The following is a 23168-nucleotide window of genomic DNA, read 5'->3' as shown; positions in this document are numbered from 1 at the left end:
GATGAGGTCCAGCACCACCTTCAGTGCGCCAGCACAGCCTTCGGTCGCCTGAGGAAGAGAGTGTTTGAAGACCATGACCTCAAATCCGGCACCGAGCTCATGGTCTACAGGGCAGTAGTGATACCCGCCCTCCTATTTAGCTCAGAGATGTGGCCTATATACAAGAGACACCTCAAAACACTGGAGAAGTACGACCAGCGCTGCCTCCGCAAGATCCTGCAAATCCATTGGCAGGATAGACGTACCAATGTCAGTGTTCTCGTTCAGGCCAACGTCCCCAGCATTGACCACGTTCGATCAGCTCCGTTGAGCGGGCCACATCATCCGCATGCCCGACATGAGACTCCCAAAGCAAGCGCTCTACTTGGAGCTGCGACACGGCAAGCGAGCCCCAGGTGGGCAGAGGAAATGCTTCAAGGACACCCTCAAAGCCTCCTTGACAATGTGCAACATCCCCACCGACTCCTGGGAATCCCTGGCCCACGACCACCCAAAGTGGAGGAAGAGCATCCGGGAGGACGCTGAGCACCTCAAGTCTCATCGCTGAGAACAAGCAGAAACCAAAAGTAGACAGTGGAAGGAGCGTGCATCAACCCAGGCTCCCTGACCACCCTTTCCTTCAACCACTATCTGCCCCACCTGTGACAGAGACTGTAGGTCCTGCATTGGACTCCTCAGTCACCTGAGGACTCACTTTTAGAGTGGAAGCAAGTCATCCTTGACTTCAAGGGATTGTCTATGATGAAATGATTCCAGAATTTTTAGCTCCATCACTCTGCTGGGAAGTTCACTCTGCAGCTGATCACTCGCTACATGAAACAGAACTTCCTGGCATCAGTCCTAAAGTTACCGTTTACAAGTTTGAATGCATGTACACTTGTCCTACTCCCATAATTTAATTTAAAGTAATACTCTAGATTAACTTTGTCCATACTATTTACTATCTTGTTTACCACCATAAGACCACCTCTCAGACATCGCCTTTACATGCTGTTTAGCCCAACTCTCTCTGGTCTTGTATCTTAGACTCCTAACACCAGGCATTACCCTCTTGCCTCACTTGTCAAAAAAAAATCACGCTTGCGCAGAACTCAGCCTCCAATCTTTGCCGAGTCTAATGGCCTGCATCGCCCACCGACGGCTGCTACACCCCGCTCCCGCTCGCTACATTGCCATCAGTCGCGCTGGAGGATCTCAGCGGTAGCGGGCGGTAAAAAAACCACGGACCGCCCGAATACCACCGAGAAACTATTTACTATCTTGTTTGCCACCATAAGATCACCTCTCAGACATCTCCTTTACATGCTGAAAAGCCCAACTCTCTCCAGTCTTGTATCTCAGACTCCTAACATCAGACTCGGTGTCAAATTTTGTTTGATAGCACTCATGTGAAATGCCTTTCCCTTGCAGGTCGGGGCCACGCTGTGTGCTGGGCCGCCTCCACGCCGCTCCTTTTATGGCCCTAGCCTGCGGCTGGTGTTCCATCGTGGCTCGAGGCTGCAGGGGGAGCGGCATGGAGGTGGCCTGGCACGCAGCGCAGCCCCGGCCTGCGGGGGAGCATCGGCCGCAGGTCAGGGCTGCAGGGGGAGCAGCATGGAGGCATGCCACTGCAGGGAGTAGCGCGAGCCGGTTCAGGAGGGCGATGACTTGGAGGACGAATGGATCGGACGTCACATTATCCAGGTTGCTGATTGGAGCATGGGCAGGTACAGCAGGAGCGGCGGGAGATTGTGGAGCGATGTGATCGGGGCCCAGGAGATGCACGAGTTCGGGCCCAAGAGCAGCACAGACCAGCCCACGCTGGGATATGTGTGCACACATGGTCTCCAGTTGTCTTGGTTAATCTTTGCCACCGGACCAAGACCTTGCTCTGTCAAGCCCGTGTGGTGGCTGGTGTGCAATGGCCACCAATCGTTAAAAAAATTCAAGCACGGGCATCTTCCACCCTTCAATATGTAGTTCAGGACCTGGAATATCAGGTCCCTCATTGTAACACCTGTGAACTTTTTGGTGTGGAAGCAAGTCATCCTCGATAAAAAAGGACCGCCTAAGAAGAAGATAAAGATTACCTTGCTTGGCCTTCTATGACTCCTGTTTGATTGCTTTGTCCTGTGACAACAGATAATAATTTGGAGACCTCTTTTCCAGAAGGCTCAATTATAACGGACTCATGAACTGTTCACACCCACAAAGATGGCCAGTGTCATCTAAAGTAGCTTCCTGCTCGAATTCTGCACAACCCTCCCCTTCTTCTCTCTCCCGTCCTATTGTATATACTCGTGGTGTACATCCTTTGATACTGAGATTTCAATTTGACATATTCAAGTCATCATAAGTCGAAAGGGAAAGGCCCTATCATTCTGCTCACTGCGCTGCGTGCTTCTGAAGACAATAACAGTTTGAACCCAAGTAATCAGCCGAGTTTGAACACACAGACCCCCAGCAGGCTCTGGGGCCGGCGGTGTCCGCGCATGCCCAGTTTAATGGCGGTGAGTCGGTTGGAGACCGAGACAGTGCGGGATCTCCATGGTAACCAGAGGCAGGGCCCAGCCGCCGACAGCCACTTGTTCCCGGCTCTCTTTCACCAGGTAAGTCATTATTGTGATTTTAACAAGACGGCCTTTGCTCTTTCCTGATGTTTAATTCGGTGATAGAGTGGGTAGGGGGCCGGTCTGAGGTAGAAGCTGCTCTGGCGAGTGGGCGATCACAGTGTAAGGAGCTAAATTTGAAATCTGTTCTCGCTTAAGTCTTTCAAATCAGAATGCACCGTCCTTAACCTGGGATTTCTTTGCAAGTCGGAGCGAAGACTGTTGCATCGTGCCACTGTGCACTATGACTGCTAGTTTAGATCGAAATACATTGCAATCCACTTCAGTCCTTTTCCATAACAAGGTCGTCCAGAATGTAGTGTTAATGATGTCTTTCCATTGCACTCTTACATTTCCAGTCAGGTCTCCCTGTCCCGAGTCCTACCATCTCGGTCTTGGCCTTCCTTGTTCCTCAGCTTGAAAGCACTTAATGTGCACGTTATTTATCAACATGGGGGTTGTGACTGATGGCGATAAGTGTCGGCCAACTTTATGTTTTGCTGATCCGTGTGGCATTTTCCTGCATGCACTGACGTGGAGCTTTCTGCCACATAACGATAATCTTTTCCCTGTGATATTTTCCTCTGGAGATTACAGTGGGAATTTTAATTTGGAAACCGGGTGGAGGGGGAGTTACAATGGAGCAGGTCAATTTCCTACTCTGTCGCCGCCCAGATTTCAACACCGCTGTTTTTTTTGGACAGAGCCTCATACATTTATGCACATTGGGGTCCTTCTATGTGGATGAAATAGTATTCTTACTCTGGCTCCATAGTCCAATTGGCACCTTACACAGTACCACAAGTTGAACCAAGAATAACCAGCAATGCAGTGCCTTTATGCCACAATAATCATTTAGTGCCATGGGAATTAAGCTTACTGTTATGTATGCAACACCTTGTAACCAGCATTCCATCATGCGAAAATGTAGAGAACTGTTGGTATCCTGGAGAAATTCTCAGAAGGTGACAATTGGGAAGCCTTCGTGGAGCGACTCGACCAATATTTCATGGCCAACGAGCTGGAAGGGAATGAGAACACTGCCAAACAAAGGGCGATCCTCCTCACTGTCTGCGTGGCAACAACCTATGGCCTCATGAAGAATCTTCATGCTCCGGTGAAACCAACAACCAAATCGTATGAAGAACTGTGTACGCTGGTCCGGGAGCACCGAAATCCGAAGGCGAGTGTTCTGATGGCAAGGTATCAATTTTATACATGTTAGCGGTCTGAATGCTAGGAAGTGGCGAGCTACGTCGCCGAACTAAGGCGCCTTGCTGGACATTGCGAATTCGGTGGATTCCTGGAGCAAATGCTAAGAGACTTTTTTGTGCTTGACATTGGCCCTGAGGTTATCCTTCGCAAACTGTTGACTGTTGAAACACCGAACCTGAGCAAAGTCATAACGATAGCCCAGGCATTTATGTTCACCAGCAATAACACCAAACAAATTTTGCAGCATAAAGATGCATCAGTAAGAACTGTACACAAAGTAACGTCGTTTCCAGGCAGGAATGCATATGACAGAACGTACAATCCTGCAGCTGCACGACCTCGGATGACCCAGAGTCCACCATCAAGTGTGAATGCGAGGCAATTAACACCTTGTTGGCGCTGCGGAAGTGATCATCGAGCCCATCAATGCCGCTTCAAACACCCTAAGAAAGGCAGGGAAATGTTCATACTATGCGTGCAAAGGCTGTGGAACAATGGGACCCTCCAGCGAATGTGCAGACAAACTGCAAACCCTGCAAACCACCACGCAGAGGAAGATCGATCCATGGCGGATCAAACTGAACTAGAGACTCGAACCGAGGAGGCAGACGTGTACGGGGTACACACCTTCACCACAAAATGTCCACTGATCATGTTAAAAGTTGAACTGAACGGAATTCCAGTATCCATGGAATTGGACACAGGTGCGAGTCAGTTAATCATGAGCAAACAGGCCTTCGAGAGGCTGTGGTGCAATAAGGCACAAAGGCCCAAGCTGAGCCTTATTCATACCAAGCTGAGAACTTACACTAAAGAGCTGATCCCTGTAATTGGCAGTGCAGCAGTAAAGGTCTCATATGATGGAGTGGTGCATGAACTACCACTATGGATTGTACCAGGAGATGGCCTCACACTGTTCGGCAGAAGCTGCTGGGAAAAATCCGCTGGAACTGGGACGACATCCGAGCGCTTTAGTCCGTCAACGACTCCTCATGTGCCCAGGTTTTGAGCAAGTTCCCGTCGTTGTTTGAGCCAGGCATCGGAAATTTCTCTGGGGCAAAGGTGCAGATCCACTTGGCTCCCGGTACACAACCCATCCACCACAAGGCATGTGCGGTGCCATACATGATGCGAAAGAAAGTGGAGATTGAGCTGGACAGGCTGCAATGAGAGGGCATCATCGCGTCAGTTGAGTTCAACGAGTGGGCCAGTCCTATTGTTCCAGTTCTCGAGCGATGGCACGGTCAGAATATGTGGGGACGATAAAGTAACAATTAACTGTTTTTCGCTGCAGGACCAGTACCCGCTACCCAAGGCAGACGACCTATTTGCGACGCCGGCAGGAGGGAATTCGATCGGCCGCGGCTATTTTTCAAAGGAACATGGAGAGTCTGCTAAAGTCGGTTCCGCACACCGTGGTTTTCCAGGACGACATATTGATCACAGGTCGGGACACTATAGAACACTTGCAGAACCTAGAAGAGGTTCTAAGTCGGCTAGATTGTGTGGAACTCTGGTTGAAACGCTCGAAGTGTGTTTTCCTGGTGCCAGAGGTTGAGTTCTTGGGGAGAAGAATCGCGGCAGATGGCATCAGACCCACCGACGCCAAGACGGAGGCCATCAAGAAAGTGCCGAGACCACAGAACTTGACGGAGCTGCGGTCGTTCCTGGGGCTCCTCAATTATTTTGATCATTTCCTACCCGGGTTAAGCACCTTGCGTAGCAACACATGTAGAGGTTCTAGCAAGGAAGATGACTGGGTATGAGGGAAATCACAAGAGACTGCTTTTGAGAGAGCCAGAAATCTGTTATGTTCCAACAAACTGCTTGTTCTGTATGGCCCATGTAAACGTTTAGTGCTAGCTTGCGATGCGTCTTCATAGGGGGTCGGGTGTGTGTTACAACAAGCAAACGAATAGGGAACATTGCAACCGGTCGCTTATGCGTCCAGGAGTTTGTCCAAGGCTGAAAGGGCCTACAGCATGATTGAAAAAGAAGCTCTGGCACACATTTATGGGGTGAAAAAATGCACAAGTATCTGTTTGGGCTTAAGTTCGAGTTAGAAACTGATCATATCGCTATTCTCAGAGAACAAAGGTATTACTAATGCCTCTGCTCGCATCCAAAGATTGGCACTCACGCTGTCTGCATATAACGATGTATCTCGCCACAGGCCAGGCACACAGAACTGCGCTGATGCTCTCAGTCGGCTACCATTGCCCACCGGGGGTGGAAATGGCACAGCCTGCAGACTTGCTCTTGGTGATGGATGCATTTGAAAACGAAAAGTCACCGTTGCGTCCCGTCAGATCAGGACCTGGACCAGCCAGGATCCTTTACTGTCCCTTGTAAAAGAACTGTGTCATAGAAACATAGAAAATAGGTGCAGGAGTCGGCCATTCGCCCCTTCGAGCTTGCACCTCCATTCAATAAGATCATGGCTGATCATTCATCTCAGTACCCCTTTCCTGCTTTCTCTCTATACCCCTTGATCCCTTTAGCTGCAAAGGCCGTATCTAACTCACTCTTGAATATATCCAATGAACTGGTATCAATAACTCTCTGTGGTAGAGAATTCCACAGGTTAACAACTCTCTGAGTGAAGAAGTTTCTCCTCATCTCAGTCCTAAATGGCTTACCCCCTTATCCTTAGACTGTGTCCCCTGGTTCTGGACTTCCCCAACATCGGGAACATTCTTCCTGCATCTAACCTGTCCAGTCCCGTCAGAATTTTATATGTTTCTATGAGATCCCCTCTCATCCTTCTAAACTCCAGTGAATACAGGCCTAGTCGATCCAGTCTCTCCTCATATGTCAGTCCTGCCATCCCGGGCATCAGTCTGGTGAACCTTCGCTGCACTTCCTCAGGTGAGGAGACCAAAACTGAACACAATATTCCAGGTGAGGCCTCACCAAGGCCCTGTACAACTGCAGTAAGATCTCCCTGCTTCTATACTCAAATCTCCTAGCTATGAAGGCCAACATATCATTTGCCGCCTTCACCGCCTGCTGTACCTGCATGCCAACTTTCAATGACTGATGTACCATGACACCCAGGTCTCGTTGTACCTCCCCTTTTCCTAATCTGCCGCCATTCAGATAATATTCTGCCTTTGTGTTTTTGCCACCAATGTGGATAACCTCACATTTATCCACATTATACTGCATCTGCCATGCATTTGCCCACCCACCGAACCTGTCCAAGTCATCCTGCAGCCTCTTAGCGTCCTCCTCACAGCTCACACCGCCACCCAGCTTAGTGTCATCTGCAAACTTGGGAGATATTACATTCAATTCCTTCATCCAAATTGTTAATGTATATTGTAAAGAGCTGAGGTCCCAGCACTGAGCCCTGCGGCACTCCACTAGTCACTGCCTGCCATTCGGAAAAGGACCCGATTATCCCGACTCTCTGCTTCCTATCTGCCAACCAGTTCTCTATTCACGTCAGTATCTTACCCCCAATACCATGTGCTTTAATTTTGCACAGCAATCTCTTATGCGGGACCTTGTCAAAAGCTTTTGAAAGTCCAAATACCCCACATCCACTGGTTCTCCCTTGTCCACTCTGCTAGTTACATCCTCAAAAAATTCCAGAAGTTTCGTCAAGCATGATTTCCCTTTCATAAATCCATGCTGACTTGGTCTGACCCTGTCACTGCTTTCCAAATGCGCTGCTATTTCATCCTTCATGATTGATTCCAACACTTTCCCCACTACTGATGTCAAGTTAACCAGTCTATAATTACCCATTTTCTCTCCCTTTTTTTAAAAAGTGGTGTTACATTAGCTACCCTCCAATCCATGGGAACAGATCCAGAGTCGATAGACACTTGGAAAATGATCACCAATGCATCCACTATTTCTAGGGCCACTTCCTTGAGCATTCTGGGATGCAAACTATTAGGCCCTGGGGATTTATTGGCCTTCAATCCCATCAATTTCCCTAACACAATTTCCTGCCTAATCAGGATATCCTTCAGTTCCTCCTTATTAGACCCACTGTCCCCTAGTACCTTCGGAAGGTTATTTGTATCTTCCTTCGTGAAGACAGAACCGAAGTATTGGTTCAATTGGTCTGCCATTTCTTTGTTCCCCATTATTATTTCACCTGAATCCGACTGCAAGGGACCTACGTTTGTCTTTACTAATCTTTTTCTCTTCACATATTTATAGAAGCTTTTGCAGTCAGTTTTTTTATTCCCTGCAAGCTTCCTCTTGTACTCTACTTTCCCCCTCTTAATTAAACCCTTAGTCCTCCTCTGTTGAATTCTAAATTTCTCCCAGTCCTCAGGTTTGTTGCTTTTTCTAGCCAATTTATATGCCTCTTCCTTGGCTTTAACACTATCCTTAATTTCCTATGTTAGCCATGGTTGAGCCATCTTCCCAGTTTTATTTTTACTCCAGACAGGGATGTACATTTGCTGAAGTTCATCCATGTGATCTTTAAATGTTTGCCATTGCTTACCCACCGTCAACCCTTTGAGTATCGTTTGCCAGCCTATTCTAGCCAATTCATGCCTCATACCGTCGAAGTTACCTTTCCTTAAGTTCAGGACCCTAGTTTCCGAATTAACTTTGTCAGTCTCCATCTTAATAAGGAATTTTACCATATTATGTTCACTTTTCCCCAAGGGGCCTCGCACAACAAGATTGCTAATTAGTCCCTTCTCTTTACACATTACCCAGTCTTGGATGGCTAGCTCCCTGGTTGGTTCCTCGACATATTGGTCCAGAAAACCATCCCTAAAACACTCCAGGAAATCCTCCTCCATCGCATTGCTGCCAGTTAGGTTCGCCCAATCAATGTGTAGATTAAAGTTGCCCATGATTACTGCTGTACCTTTATTGCACACATCCCTTATTTCTTCTTTGATGCTGTCCCCAACCTCACTACTACTATTTGGTGGTCTATACACAACTCCCACTAGCGTTTTCTGCCCTTTGGAATTCCGCAGCTCCACCCATACCGATTCCACATCATCCAGGCTTAATGGCCTTCCTTACAATTGCATTGATTTAATCTTTAACCAGCAACGCCACCCCGTCTCCTTTTCCTTTCTGTCTATCCTTCCTAAATGCTGAATACCCTTGGATGTTGAGTTCCCAGCCTTGGTCCCCCTGGAGCCATGCCTCGGTGATGCCAATCACATCGTATCTGTTAACTGCTATCTGCGCAGTTAATTCATCCACCTTATTCCGAATACTCCTCGCATTGAGGCACAGAGCCTTCAGGCTTGTTTTTTTAACACACTTTGCCCCTGTCAAGCCTTCTCAGAATCTTATATGTTTCAATAAGATCAGTTCTTAATCTTCTGAATTCCAATGAGTATAGGCCCAACCCGCTCAACCTTTCTTCATAAGACAACCCCTTTATCTCCAGAATCAACCTCTTGAACCGGCATGCAAACTTTTTGTGTTTCATGTACAAGGACCCCCGGATCCCTCTGTACCGCAGCATTTTGTAAACTCTCCATTTAAATAATAATTTGTTTTTTTATTTTTCCTACCAAAATGAATGACCTCACATTTTCGCACATTATACTCCATCTGCCAATTTTTTGCCCACTCACTTAGCCTATCCATATCACTTTGCAAATTCTTTGCATCGTCCTCATGACTTGCTTTCTCACCTATCTTTGTATCATCAGCAAATTTGGCTACCTTACACTCGGTCTCTTCATCCAAGTCATTAATATAGATTGTAAATAGTTGAGGGCCCAACACTGATCCCTATGGCACCCCACTAGTTACAGTTTCCAACCTGAAAATGACCCATTTATCCCGACACTCTGTTTTCTGTGAGTTAGCCAATCCTCTAACCGAGCTAATATATTACCCCTAACCCCATGAGCTCTTTTATTGTGCAGTAACCTTTTATGTGGCACCTTATCGAATGCTTTTTGGAAATCCAAATACACGACATCTACTGGTTCCCCTTTATTCACCTTGCTCATTACATCAAAGAACTCCAGCAAATTTGTCAAATGTGATTTCCCTTTCATAAAACATGCTGACTCTGCTTGATAGTATTATGGTTTTCTAATTGCCCTGCTACTACTTCCTTAATAATGGATTCCAATATTTTCTCAATGACCGATGTTAGGCTAACTGGTCTATAGTTTCCTGCTTTCTGTCTCCCTCCTTTCTTAAATAGGGGCGTTACATTTGCCATTTTTCAATCCATTGGGACCTCTCCAGAATCCAGGGAATTTTGGAATCAAGGGAAACTTGAGACAGTAACTGTCTTTCTTTCAAGATGACCTCTGATGGATTATATTTGAGACAATGAAATGATATATAAACTTACATTTTTGACACCCAACAATTGGAACTATTCTCCAGTCAGACCAGAATCTACAAATAGTCTGTCAAGGAATCAATACTTTTGCATTCTGAGAACTGCCCCAGAGCGTGTGACAGTCTTCTTATGCAAATGTGTTGTGCGTTTATCATTTAAAAGACATTAGGGAATTTCTGATGTAATTGACTTAATGTAGGCAAATAAGATCACTGGGCTTGGTTAGATGCCCCTAAGGAGTTGTTGCTGTTTACTATTTACCCTCGCAAAGATGAAGGAATTTTAAGAATACAGTTAAATGAAAGACCATTGTAATTTTATAATATATCCAAATCTTCACATTGTACAGAAATAATGCAGAGATTTTATGGTTTGAAGCTAGAATGACAATCCGCTTGACACAATTATATTCCACACTTACTTTTAAAGTGCTTTGTAATTACTTTCATTTGTAGTCGGTGGAGGAGAATTATAACCACATGGCTTGGGTGCAATTTGAGTAAGTTTAAACTCTTAATGCAAGGAGCTAAATACGCACAGACATAAATTTAAGAAAGCGTTGTCTCATTTCTCAGGGACCCTTCAGTCACTTAAGCCTGTTTTGTCATTCAGTTAGATTGTGTCTGATCTGTACCTCAATTCCATTTGCCCGCTTTTGTCCCATATCCCTTGATATTGTTACTTGGTTCCAGATTTCCATTATCCTTTGTGTGAAAAAGTTCTTCCTGATTCACATTTCATAAGACAGAAAGGACTTGTACTTATATAATGTCTTTCATATCCTCAGGATGTCCCAAAGCACTTCACAGCGAATGAATGTTGTTTTTTTGGGCAAATGTGGCAGCCAATTTGCACACAGTAAGGTCCCATAAACATAAATTAAATAAATGACCAGGCGATCTATTTTGGTGGTGTTGGTTGAGGGATAAATGTTGTCCAAAATGTGTAGAGAATTCCCCTGCTCTTCTTTGAATAATGCAATGGGATTTTTTTATGCCCATTGGAACAGGCAGAGGGCAGCTTGGTTTAATGTCTTAGCCAAGAGACAATGCGGCTGACAATGCAGCACTGCTTCAGTTATCACCGAAATTACAACCTAGATTCATGTGCCCAAGTCTTGGAGTGAGGCTTGAACCTACAACCTTCTGACTCTGAGGCAAGAATGCTACCACTAACTTAAATGTATGCTTTAAATGACATAAAAGTTCTTGTGTTAAATATTTTCCAAAAGTCTCCTGTGGTTGGCCTGCACCATTGAAGAGTGAAGTGTTTTCTACTGTAATTTAGTCACATTGTTCTAGTGCCCATTTCAATCATAATGCTGTATAGGCTGACAGGATGGTTCTAATTATGTGTTTCATTTATACAGATGACTACTGATACTTCAAACATGTCACATGCACCAATACCACCAACACATGTTGGTGCCACAGCACCTGAGTCATTTATTGTGCTTCAGCATCGGATCATTACAGCTGAGGAGCAAATGCAGGCGTTAATTCAAGAATTGGAGGGCCTGGGGTTTGGTATTGAGGACACTGGGGCATCTAAGATTGGTGATCGTGACAGTCACAGGCCTGTCAGTCCCTTCCATGCCAGAAAAGCATTTGGAACTGAAAATGATGTTCTGTGGAAAAATTATGAATCTCTAGTGAGCCGTGTCTGCCGGTTGGAAAGTGTTATACAAACAATGAAATTGAATGTATTTCGAATACAGACAGCGAAAGAACTCAACCCAGAGCATTCAGGTAATTAACAATTATATCCTTCTGTAATTAATTGTTATTCCTTCTTGGATTTTCTAAACATTATGATAGATTAATAAGGGTACATTAGCACTACTAGTATAGCATCGACGAGAAGCGGTTTGACTGTGGTCCATTTTCCCTTCACATCCTCCTTGACCTCTCTGCAGGTTTTGACACAGTCAACCACACCATCCTGCTCCAGCACCTTTCCTCTGGTGTCAGGAGGCTGCCCTTCTCTAGTTCCACTCTTACATATCTGATCATAGTCAGAGCATCTCCAGATTGACTTCTCTTCCCACCCCTACACTGTTACCTCTTGAGACCCCTCTTCTTCCCAATGGAAGCATGATCTGAAGACTAGGTTAGTTTACACATGTATGCTGATGACACCCAGCTGAAATCTCTCCACTACACTCTTGATCCCAACAATGCCTCTGTACTGTCGACTGGTTGTCTAAAATTCAGTTCTGATTTCCACCAGTTAAATATTGTCCTTGGCCCCCACCATAAACTCTATATCCTCATCACTGATTCAATCTCCCTCTCCGGCTGAACCAGAGCAGTTGGAACATTAGTGTCTTATTCAATCCTGAGTTGAGCTTCTGACCACATCTGCTGCCCATCACCAATCCATCCTGCTTCTTTCTCCATTATATTATCCGCTTCCTTTCCTGCCTCAGCCCATCTGCTACTAAAACTCATCCATGCACATGTCGGGTCTAGACTTGACTATTCCAATGCTCTCCTGGCCAGCCTCCAATCCACACAGTCTTTAAACTTCAGCTAATCCAAAACTCTGTGCCCATATCCTATCCCACACCATATCCTGCTACCCATCACTCTTTTCCTAGATAACCTACATTGGTTTCTGGTCCTCCAATACCTCCAATTTAAAATTCTCATTCTTGTATTTCAATCCTTTCACAGCCTTGTCCATCACTTTCTCCATAATCTACAGCTTCCATGCCTCAGAAGTCTCTGTTCTACGCACCCTGGCCTCTCATGCATTTCCCCCCGCGAATAACGGGTGTGGCATTAGCAATCCGGATACAAACATGCTGCTGGAGTTCCTCCCTAATCCTCTTCACCTCTTCATCTCACTCTTCTTTAAGATGCTCCTTAGATCCCACATCTTTGATCAAGGATTTGGTCGACCCTCCTAATAACTCTTCCTTTGGCTCAGCATCCATTTTTTTTTGATAAACATCTGTGGAGTGTCTTGGGATATTTTTCCAGATTAAATATGCAATATAAATGCAAGGTGTTGTAATTTGGTTAGTTTTTAATTAATTAGCTTAATTGTTGCTATTACAAAAGAATTACTGAAGAGTGTAATTAGTGCAAATATGGATACATTCAGCTTGACCTCAAAGCATGCAAAATTCCAACTATTCTGATGGTTAATAAGTCCAGTCATTCAGTTAGTTATTTTCAGAATCAGAAGACTGATCTTCCTACTCTGATAATCTGCTGGAACAGCCCAAAACAGTATTCTGTAATAAATTCCTTATAGACCACATTGGTTGCAAGTCATACAGATGATTATTCTGAGCTTCTCCACATTAGGAAAAATATAGCTTCTGATTTTGTTTAGTATATTTATTAATAGCACAGTGGTTGTAAAAGGAGCATAAAAATGCTAAGCACAAAATAAGCTGCTGCCTTCTTTACAACATTGTTACAGTGGATCGACTGGCTGCAATGCAGGAAGAACATGTTCAGGAGCTAACGAAAATACAGCGGGAGATTATGCGATTCCGACAGCAGCTGAATGAAGTTAGTGAGGAAAAGGAGGCAGCTCAGGAAGAAATAGAAAGGCTGAGTGCTGTTCTGGAGATGGCCACAGCAACTAAGGTACACAAATGAGGTATACAATCTACTATAAAGCTTTATTAGCATTAGAAGTTTAGAGGGCCTTTATTGAGAATCTTTATATGATTTATAAGGGAGAAATTGGTGTAATTTGCGCCTCCTGTTACGGGGCACAAACAACTTTGCAACGGGCGCGGTGCTGCTAACGACTCCTGCTAAATTTGGTGTGAGTTTAGCAACCCCACTCCCCGGTGGTCCAGGTAGGTGTCTTCACAATCTGCAGAGTATGCAGCTTGGGCGTCTCCCTTTAATTCAAGAAAGAGCCCATCCTACGCGGCAGCGCTGCTGAGCTGTTTGCCCAGCTCCTGAGCCGTGTAAGCTGCTGTCTGGGGCGGTAACTCCGATTTAACGCGAGAGGCGAGACTTCTGCGCCTAGCCGCGCATGCGCAGTAGAGCTCCGAGTGAGTGCCTTCCTGGTCAGCTGCGGTGAGTGCCCTACCCCGCCAAGTCTCTCTGGTGCCTTCCTGCCGCTCTGTGGCCCCCAATTTTGTGCCGGCCAGCTTGCTCCCTTCACCCCGAGCCTCTCCGGTGCCTTCCTGCCGCTCTGTGGCCCCCGATTTTGTGCCGGCCAGCTTGCTCCCTTCACCCCGAGCCTCTCCGGTGCCTTCTCGCCGCTTTATGGCCCCCAATTTTGTACGGGCCAGCTTGTTCCCTTCACCCCGAGCCTCTCCGGTGTCTTTCCGCCGTTCTGTGGACCCCGGTTTCGTGCCAGTCCAGTTCCGCCCCACTTCCCGCCCCTAGCCCAGGCCGAATGGCCTCTGATGTACTTGCCTGCACCGATTTCTTTAACTCTCTGCAAGGGTTTTCTCAAGAGGCCACATACGCTGGCCAAAGTTGCCTAAATGGCCAGAATTGGCCTAGGTGGCTTGGAACACCCCCTTTTGAGGAAAAAAAAATATCTTTAAAAAAAAGTACTAGCTGAGTTATTCTGGTGCAAATTGATTTGGGAAACTGGGGATTTTTAAGTTAGGCCAGAAAAAGCAGCCTACTCCAAAAAAAACGGTGCAAGTACTGGGGAAAATTGAGACCATATATGCCTGGGTTTATGGTGCATCATTATGAAAACTATTTTGATTTTCACCACTAAAATAAGAGTTGGATGAAAATTGATAATTATGGCATTAAAAAGAAATGTACAGTACTACTTTCGTCTTACAAATTTTGCAGAAAGCCTTGACTAGTGACTAATGTCAACAGCCATTTAAATTTGGATTTTCCATCAAAGTGAATTAAAATGAGAGAATTACTGCAGCAGTTCACAGGTCAAGTTAAACAAGTCCAGTTAAGGGGTGAATTTCCCTGAGGATTGTCTCGATTATCCACTGTAATTTCGGTAAAATATCTGCAGAAATCCTGGAAAAAAAATGGCACAACCACCATTTACTTTCTTTCACAGAATTTCCTCGGCTTTTCTGCCGAAGTTGTGGTGGATGATCGGCAGAATCATTATGGAAATTCACCCATAGAGTTGTCATGGTTTCATTCGAACCCCGTTTGTATGAAATTCAAGAACACTTATTTCTACCATCATATTCAATATACCAGTATGCAGCCTTTGACACAGTTGACCACTCCATCCTCCTCCAACGCCTCTCAACCATTGTCCAGCTGGGTGGGAATGCACTCGCCAGGATCCATTCTTATCTTTCTAATCGTAGCCAGAAAATCTCCTGCAATGGCTTCTCTTCCCACCCCTGCATCGTTGCCTCTGGTGTCCCTCAAGGATCTGTCCTTGGCCCCCTCTTATTTCTCATCTATATGCTGCCCCTTGCCGATATCATCTGAAAACACTGGGTCAGTTGCCACATGTACGCTGATGACCCCCAGCTCTATCTCTCCCCACTTCTCTCGACCCCTGTTTGGTATCTAAGTTGTCAGATTGCTTTTCTGACATCCAGTACTGGATGAGCAGAAATTTTCTCCAATTAAATATTGTGAAAACCGAAGCTATTATCTTTGGTCCCCGCCACAAACTGCATTCCCTAACCTCTGACTCCATCCCTCTCCCTAACATCAATCTGAGGGTGAACAAGACTGTTCGCAACCTAGGTGTCATATTTGACCATGAAATTACTTTCCAACCACATATCCGCGGCATAACTAAAACCGCCTTTTTCCACCTCTGTAACATTGCCCGCTTCCGCCCCTGCCTTAGCTCTTCTGCTGCTGAAACCCTCATTCATGCCTTTGCCACCTCTAGACTTGGCTGGCCTCCCACTTTCTACACTGCATAAACTTGAGGTCATCCAAAACTCAGCAGCCTGTGACCTAACTCACACCAATGCACGATTACCCATCACTCCTGTGCTTTCTGACCTACATTGGCTCCCGGTTAAGCAACATCTCGTTTTAAAAATTCACAGCATTGTTGACAATTCACTCCATGGCCTTGCCCCTCCCGACCTCTCTCTAATCTTTTTCAGCCTTACAATCCCACAAGACGTCTGCGCACCTCAGATTCTGCCCTCTTGAAGATCCCTGATTATAACTGCTCAACCATTGGTGGCCGAGCCTTCAGCTGTTTGGGCCCGAAGCTCTGGAACGCTCTCCCTAAACCTCTCTACCTCTCTTTCCTTCTTTAAGATGCTCCTTAAAACCTACCTCTTTAACCAAGCTTTTGGCCATTTACCGTAATTTCTTCTTTTGTGACTCGGTGTCAAATGTATCTGTTTGGTCTTGTAACACTGATATGAAGCGTCTTGGGACGTTTTACTACGTTAAAGGCACTATATAAATAAGTTATTATTATTATTATTATTTTAAAAACTGCCTCCCAAAAGTGAAAAGTGATGTGATGGAACTATGAAAATTGTCTTTTTTTAACATCCTCCAACAAACCTATCATTGTGAGTATTTTTTAATTTGCAGGTAGTCAGGGATTGATTTAATGATTTAGTGATGCTAACATCAATTTAAATATACTGATTGTTTAAAATAGGGAAATCATCATCATTGTAGGCAGTCCCTCGAAATCGAGGAAGACTTGCTTCCACTCATAGGGCCCAAGTTTCCACATGATTTGTGCCTGATTTTTAGGAGCAACTGGTGGAGAACGGACTATCTTAGAATTCGCAATTCTCCACATTTTTTTTCTGCAGTTCTAGTCAGGTAGAACAGCTCTACTTTGGAACAGAATTTTTTCTTCAAAAGGGGGCGTGTCCGGCCACTGACGCCTGATTTGAAAGTTTCCACAGTGAAAATGTACTCCAAACTAAAGTAGAATGGAGCAAGTGAAGATTTTTGTAGAACTGAAAAAACCTGTTCTACACATTAAAAAATCGGTGCAGGTTACAAATCAGGCGTCCAGAACGAGGTGGGGGGAGAGGGGGGGGGAAGGAACTCATTAAATTCTACAATCAATCCTTATTTATACTTATACAAATATTATACAAATAAATCCAACCTGAATAAACATTTATAAGCAAAGAAAAGATTAAATAAACCATCTTCCTACCTGTGTGAAAGTGCTTCAGCCAGGGAGAATGGTGCAGCAAGCCTCAAACCGAGGGAGCCGACCGAACGCGGGCGGGGGGGGGAGGAGGGAGCCGACCGAACACGGGCGGCGGGGGAGGAGGGAGCCAACCGAACGCGGGCGGGGGGGAGGAGGGAGCCGACCAAACGCGGGCCGGGGGGGGGTGGGGGAGGGAGAGGAGGGAGCCGACCGAACGTGGGCGGGCGGGCGGGAGCCGACCAAACGCGGGGGGTGGGGGGGAGGGGGGGAGGGAAGGGAGCCGACCGACCGAACGCGGGAGGGAGGGAGCCTACTGAACGCGGGGGGGTGGCGGGGAGGGAGGGAGCCGACCGACTGCGGGGGGGGGGGGGGGGGGGAGAATGGAGCCGTTCCAGACAGCTGGCGGGAAAGAGAGAAGGCTGCAGGAAGCCTCAGAAATTGAGGAGCCATTTCCCGACGGCAAAAGGGGGAGGTCGTCGGGAAACAGCTGCCTCAACTTTCTGAGGCTTCCTGCACCCTTCTCACTGCTACAAGAAGCCTCTGAGCTGATGGCAATGCACTTTTATTAAAAAATGTTCAAAAACTAAACAGCTACAAAGAACTACAAAGAACTACAAAAATGGCCGAGTGCCAATGTTTTTTTCACACTGAGCACGCGCGAACACTCCAACGCGCACGTGTAGCGTTGCCGGCAGGAAAAAACTAATTTAAATAGTACCCGCCCCCTCCCACTTACAAAATCGGCGCGAGTGTAGGCTCCGCCCCCCTGGGCACCGCGCCAAGCAGACAAGGAGCTGCAAAGCGCTCCAGAATCGCTCGGTTTTTTTCCGGCGCCGTTTTAGGCGCGAAAAACGGGCGCCCAGCTCGGAGGGGCGCCCGTTTTTTATCATGTGGAAACTTGGGCCCATAAAGTGAGTTCTCTGGTGGCTGTACAGTCCAATGCGGGAATTATTGTCCCTGTCACAGGTGGGGCAGACAGTGGTTGAAGGAAAGGGTGGGTGGGGACTCTGGTTTGCTGCACGCTCCTTTCGCTGTCTGCGTTTGATTTCTGCATGCTCTCGGTGACGAGACTCAAGGTGCTCAGCGCCATCCTGGATGTTCTTCCTCGATTTTGGGCGGTCTTGGGCCAGTGATTCCCAGGTGCCGGTGGGGATGTTGCACTTTATCAGAGAAGGCTTAGAGGGTGTCCTTGAAATGTTTCCTCTGCCCACCTGGGGCTCGCTTGCCGTGTAGGAGTTCCGAGTAGAGCGCTTGCTTAGGGAGTCTCGTGTCGGGCATGCAGATGATGTGGCCTGCCCCCAAAGGAGCTGGTCGACATGGTCAGTGCTTCGATGCTGGGGATGTTGGCCTGAGCGAGAACACTAACATTGGCGCATCTGTCCTCCCGGGGGATTTGCAGGATCTTGCGGAGACCTTTGTCTTACGGATGTTTAACGTAAGGCCCGTGCTTTCATACGCCTTGGTGAAGGCGTTGACGATGGCTTGGAGCTCGGCCTCTGAGTGTGTGCAGAAGCAAGCGTCATCTGCGTACTGTAGTTCAATGACAGAGGATGGGACGACCTTGGATCTAGCCTGGAGACAGTGACGGTTGAACAGGTAACTATTAGTTCTATAGTTTAGTTCCACTCCAGCGGGGAGCTTGTTGAGTATGAGGTGGAGCATTGCAGCAAAGAAGATCAAGAAAAGCGTTGGTGCGATGATGCAGCCCTGCTTGACCCCGGTCCAGATGTAGATTGGGTCTGTGGTGTATCCATTGGTCAGGATCATGGCTTGCATGTCATCGTGCAGCAGGCGGAGGATGGTGATAAAACTTTTGGGGGTAGCTGAAACCGAGGAGGATGCTCCATAGTTCCTTGCGGTTGACAGTGTCAGAGGTCTTTGTGAGGTCAAAGAAGGCCATGTACAAGGGTTGATGCTGTTCCCTGCATTTCTCTTGTAGCTGTCGCACGGTGAAGATCATGTTCGTTATACCCCTTACTGGATGGAATCCGCATTGGGAAATACAAAAATTCTGTCAGAACCAATGTTTTTAATCTGTTTTTAAATTAGCTCAGTAGATAGAATGCCAGGATGAGCAGGATGTTTCAGATCTGTGAATCGTAAAGATAATTTAAATTGTTGTCTGATGTATAAGATGTTTTCTTAGAAACAGTTCATAATCTATTTTAAGGTCTATCCAAAGAAGAGGCAGTTAAAGGAGAAAACAAAAACAAACATAAAGTGCAATTTCTTATGTATAAAGCCATGCTTTACAGCCTTTTAACTAATGTTTAATCTTTTGTTCCAAGACCTATTGTACATTAAAAGCTTGATCACAATTCATACAGGTACCTCCATCACCTGCAAACTAGGGGGTGCACCTTATTCAAGATCTGATCAATCAGTGGCAAATGAGAGGCTGCAGCATTGATTCCTGTTCAAACAGTACACCTGATTTAATGATATTTGCTTATGGTATGTTTGTTTGCTTTAATCTAGACAGATGTGGCAGTAGCAGCGGAAGAACTGAAAGCAACAAAAAGCAGAATGAGCCGAAGATTGCAAGAGGTTAGAGCACAAAATCTATGATCCAGAATTTGCGTCAGAGGCTTCCCGCGGGCGGATGCCTCCAACCGCAAAAATTTCTATGAAAGTGTAATGAATGTAATGACTCAAGACTTGTTAGTGTAAACTGCCTTAGGTGTAAACCTGATCCAACTTTATTCGCGCCCAAAGTAACCCGCGTGACATGGTACCCGCGCTTATATACAGTGACCGTGCACGCGCGCATACATCCCGATGACCTCTGATAGTGGCACCCCCTGGTGTCTGGTGACCCCAAGCATAAATACATAACAACATCCCCTTTCAAGATCTTAATATCAGTCTTTTTACAAATTAAGACAGTCTGGGACTTTCCGCTCACGAGTTGATCGTCTTCAATTTTAGATGAGCGTTCTGAGTCAGTTGTGACTGAAGGTTGAGTAACCGATCTGATGGGAGTGGTAATGACCACATCAGAGACTGAATGTCCAGTTTCAATAATGACAGCAAAGTCCTCTGATGAATGAACATTGGTTGGTTGATCACTGACTGCATCTTCCTCAAGCGGTTCCAGTTCATCCGTGTGCCGCAGTTTTATTTGATCAACATGTTTTCTACATGTTTGCCCATTCCTGAGCACGACAATGAACACTCTGTTACCCTCCTTGGCTGTAACAGTACCGGTGATCCACTTTGGACCTTGACCGTAGTTTAGTACATAAACCGAATCGTTGACAGAGATGTTACGTGACACAGCAACACGATCATGATATCCTTGCTGACTTTGACGCCTGTTTTCAACACGATCATTCAAATCAGGATGAACAAGAGAGAGCTTGGTCTTGAGACTTTTCTTCATCAGTAGTTCAGCAGGGGAGACCCCAGTAAGCGTATGAGGTCTGGTCCTGTAACTGAGCAGTATACAGGACAAGCGAGTCTGCAGTGAACCCTGAGTTACACGTTTCATACTCTGCTTGATCATTTGAACAGCACGCTCTGTTTGACCATTAGAAGCAGGTTTGAATGGGGCTGACCTCACATGTTTAACACCATTGAGTTTCATGAACACTTGAAACTCCAGACTTGTGAAGCAAGATCCGTTGTCGCTCACAACAATGTCAGGCAAACCATGAGTAGCAAACATGACATGAAGGCTCTCAATAGTAGCTGTGGATGTACTGGATGACATAATAATACACTCTATCCACTTTGAATATGCATCCACCACAACAAAAAACATCGTTCCTAGGAAAGGGCCTACAAAATCGATGTGGATCCTTGATCATGGTTTAGATGGCCACGAGATGGAGATGCCGCTGGTACTTTACTTAGCTGTATGCAAGTATTGCACTGATACACACATGATTCCAGATCAGAGTCAATTCCAGGCCACCATACATGAGCCCTAGCAATGGCCTTTATCATTACAATACCAGGATGAGTGCTATGTAGTTCACGTACAAATTTCTCTCTATCTTTCTTCGGCATGACAACACGATTGCCCCACAATAAACAATCTGACTGAATGGATAGTTCATCTTTGCGACGGTTGTAAGGTTTGGTCTCATCATTCATTTCCATAGGTATTGCAGACCAATCACCACTGAGGACACGTTTCACAACCGATAAAATAGGGTCTTGGCTGGTCCAGATCCTAACTTGTTGAGCAGTGACAGGTGTTCCTTCACTCTCAAAAGCATCCATTACTAACAATTGATCTGCAGGTTGCGGAGTCTCCACCTCGGGTGTGGGCAACGGCAGACGATTTAGTGCATCTGCACAATTCTCAGTGCCAAGTCTATGACGAATAACATAATCATAGGCAGACGATGTCAGTGCCCATCTCTGGATACGGGACGATGCATTGGTATTAATCCCTTTGTTTTCCGAAAATAATTAAATGAGTGGTTTGTGATCCATTTTGAGTTCAAAGCGAAGACCAAGCAGGTACTGATGCATCTTTTTGACCCCATACACACAGCCCAAAGCTTCTTTTTCTACCATGCTGTAAGCTCTTTCCGCCTTTGACAAACTTCTCGAAGCATACGCAACAGGCTGCAGCTTACCTGACTCATTTGCTTGTTGGAGTACACGTATGATGAAGCATCACAGGCCAATATAAGACGCTTACGCAGATCATAATGCACAAGCAACTTGTTTGAACAGAGCAGATTCTTAGCTTTCTCAAAGGCTCTATCTTGAAACACACCCCAGACCCAGTTGTCGCTTTTCTGAGTAGCACGTGCAGTGGCTCTAACAAAGTGCTCAATCTGGGTAAGAAATTACCAAAGTAGTCGAGTAGCCCAAGGAATGAACGCAGCTCCGTCACATTCTGAGGCCTTGGTGCATTTTTGATGGCCTTGGTTTTCGAACAGTAGGCCTGATGCCATCAGCAGCAATCTTCCTCCCCAGGAATTCAACTTCAGGTGCCGTGAAGACACACTTCGAACGTTTCAGCCTGAGCCCCACTTTGTCCAGACGCTGTAGGACTTCTTCAAGATTGTTCAGATGTTCAGCAGTGTAGTGACCTGTGACCAGAGTGTCATCTTGAAACACGACAGTTCTAGGAACGGACTGCAGTAAACTCTCCATGTTCCTCTGAAATATGGCTGCAGCCGAATGGATTTCAAAAGGACACCTTTTGTAGACAAACAGTCCTTTATGGGTGTTGATGCAGGTGAGTTTCTTCGAAGTGTCAACAAGCTCCTGTGTCACATAGGCCGACGTCAGATCCAGTTTAGTGAACGACTTTCCACCAGCTAGCATGACGAACAGGTCATCAGCCTTTGGTAGCGGGTACTGATCCTGTTTCGAAAATCGGTTAATCGTAACCTTGTAGTCTCCACAGATCCTGACAGTGCCATCACTCTTCAACACAGGAACAATAGGACTGGCCCACTCATTAAACTCGACCGGTGATATGACCCCTTCACGTTGGAGTCTGTCAAGCTCAATTTCAACCTTCTCCCTCATCATGTAGGGAACAGGCCGAGCCTTATGATAGACAGGCCTCGCATCTGAATCCAGATGAATCTGCTCCAGTAAAATTACCAATGCCAGGTTCAAACAAAGAAGGAAACTTTTTCAACACTTGAGCACATGAAGTGTCATCCACTGATGACGACGCTTTGATATCATTCCAATTCCACTTTATTTTCTCGAGCCAATTCCTGCCCAACAGTGTTGGACCATTATGTGGGATGATCCATAATGGTAGATCATGAACCATACCATCATATGACACCTTGACTACTGCACTGCCAATCACCGGTATGATTTCCTTAGTGTAAGTACGCAACTTGTCTTTGACTGGACTCAGCTTAGGCTTCGCAGCCTCACTGTCCCACAGCTTGTCGAATGTCCTTTGGCTCATTATCGACTGACTCTCACCCATGTCCAGCTCCATTGATACAGGCACGCCATTCAGCTTCACATTAACGATTATCGGCTGGCTCTTTCCCAAGAATGAA

General features: G+C 46.1%; 1 protein-coding gene across 6 annotated transcripts in view; it reads left to right on the top strand.

Annotated features, from left to right (window-relative positions):
* The first annotated feature begins 2523 nt into the window (after window positions 1-2523).
* ccdc150 (coiled-coil domain containing 150) overlaps window positions 2524-23168 on the top strand; it is a 169544-nt gene continuing 148899 nt past the window's right edge. For 3 of the 6 annotated variants that reach the window (XM_070883527.1, XM_070883529.1, XM_070883525.1), the window contains exons 1-4: window positions 2524-2588; window positions 11474-11852; window positions 13537-13706; window positions 19654-19722. In XM_070883527.1, coding sequence (XP_070739628.1) covers window positions 11474-11852; window positions 13537-13706; window positions 19654-19722 — 618 coding nt within the window. In that variant the 5' untranslated portion in view covers window positions 2524-2588. Of the gene's footprint in view, window positions 2589-5097; window positions 5250-11473; window positions 11853-13536; window positions 13720-19653; window positions 19723-23168 lie in introns of those variants that run through there. The other 3 variants (XM_070883526.1, XM_070883530.1, XM_070883531.1) reach the window with 3 other exon arrangements.

The sequence above is a fragment of the Pristiophorus japonicus genome, chromosome 6 (genome assembly GCF_044704955.1).
Source record: "Pristiophorus japonicus isolate sPriJap1 chromosome 6, sPriJap1.hap1, whole genome shotgun sequence".
NCBI lineage: Eukaryota > Metazoa > Chordata > Chondrichthyes > Pristiophoridae > Pristiophorus > Pristiophorus japonicus.
The sequence above is the reverse complement of the archived record's forward strand: the minus strand, read 5'-3'. Positions and strand labels throughout refer to the sequence as shown.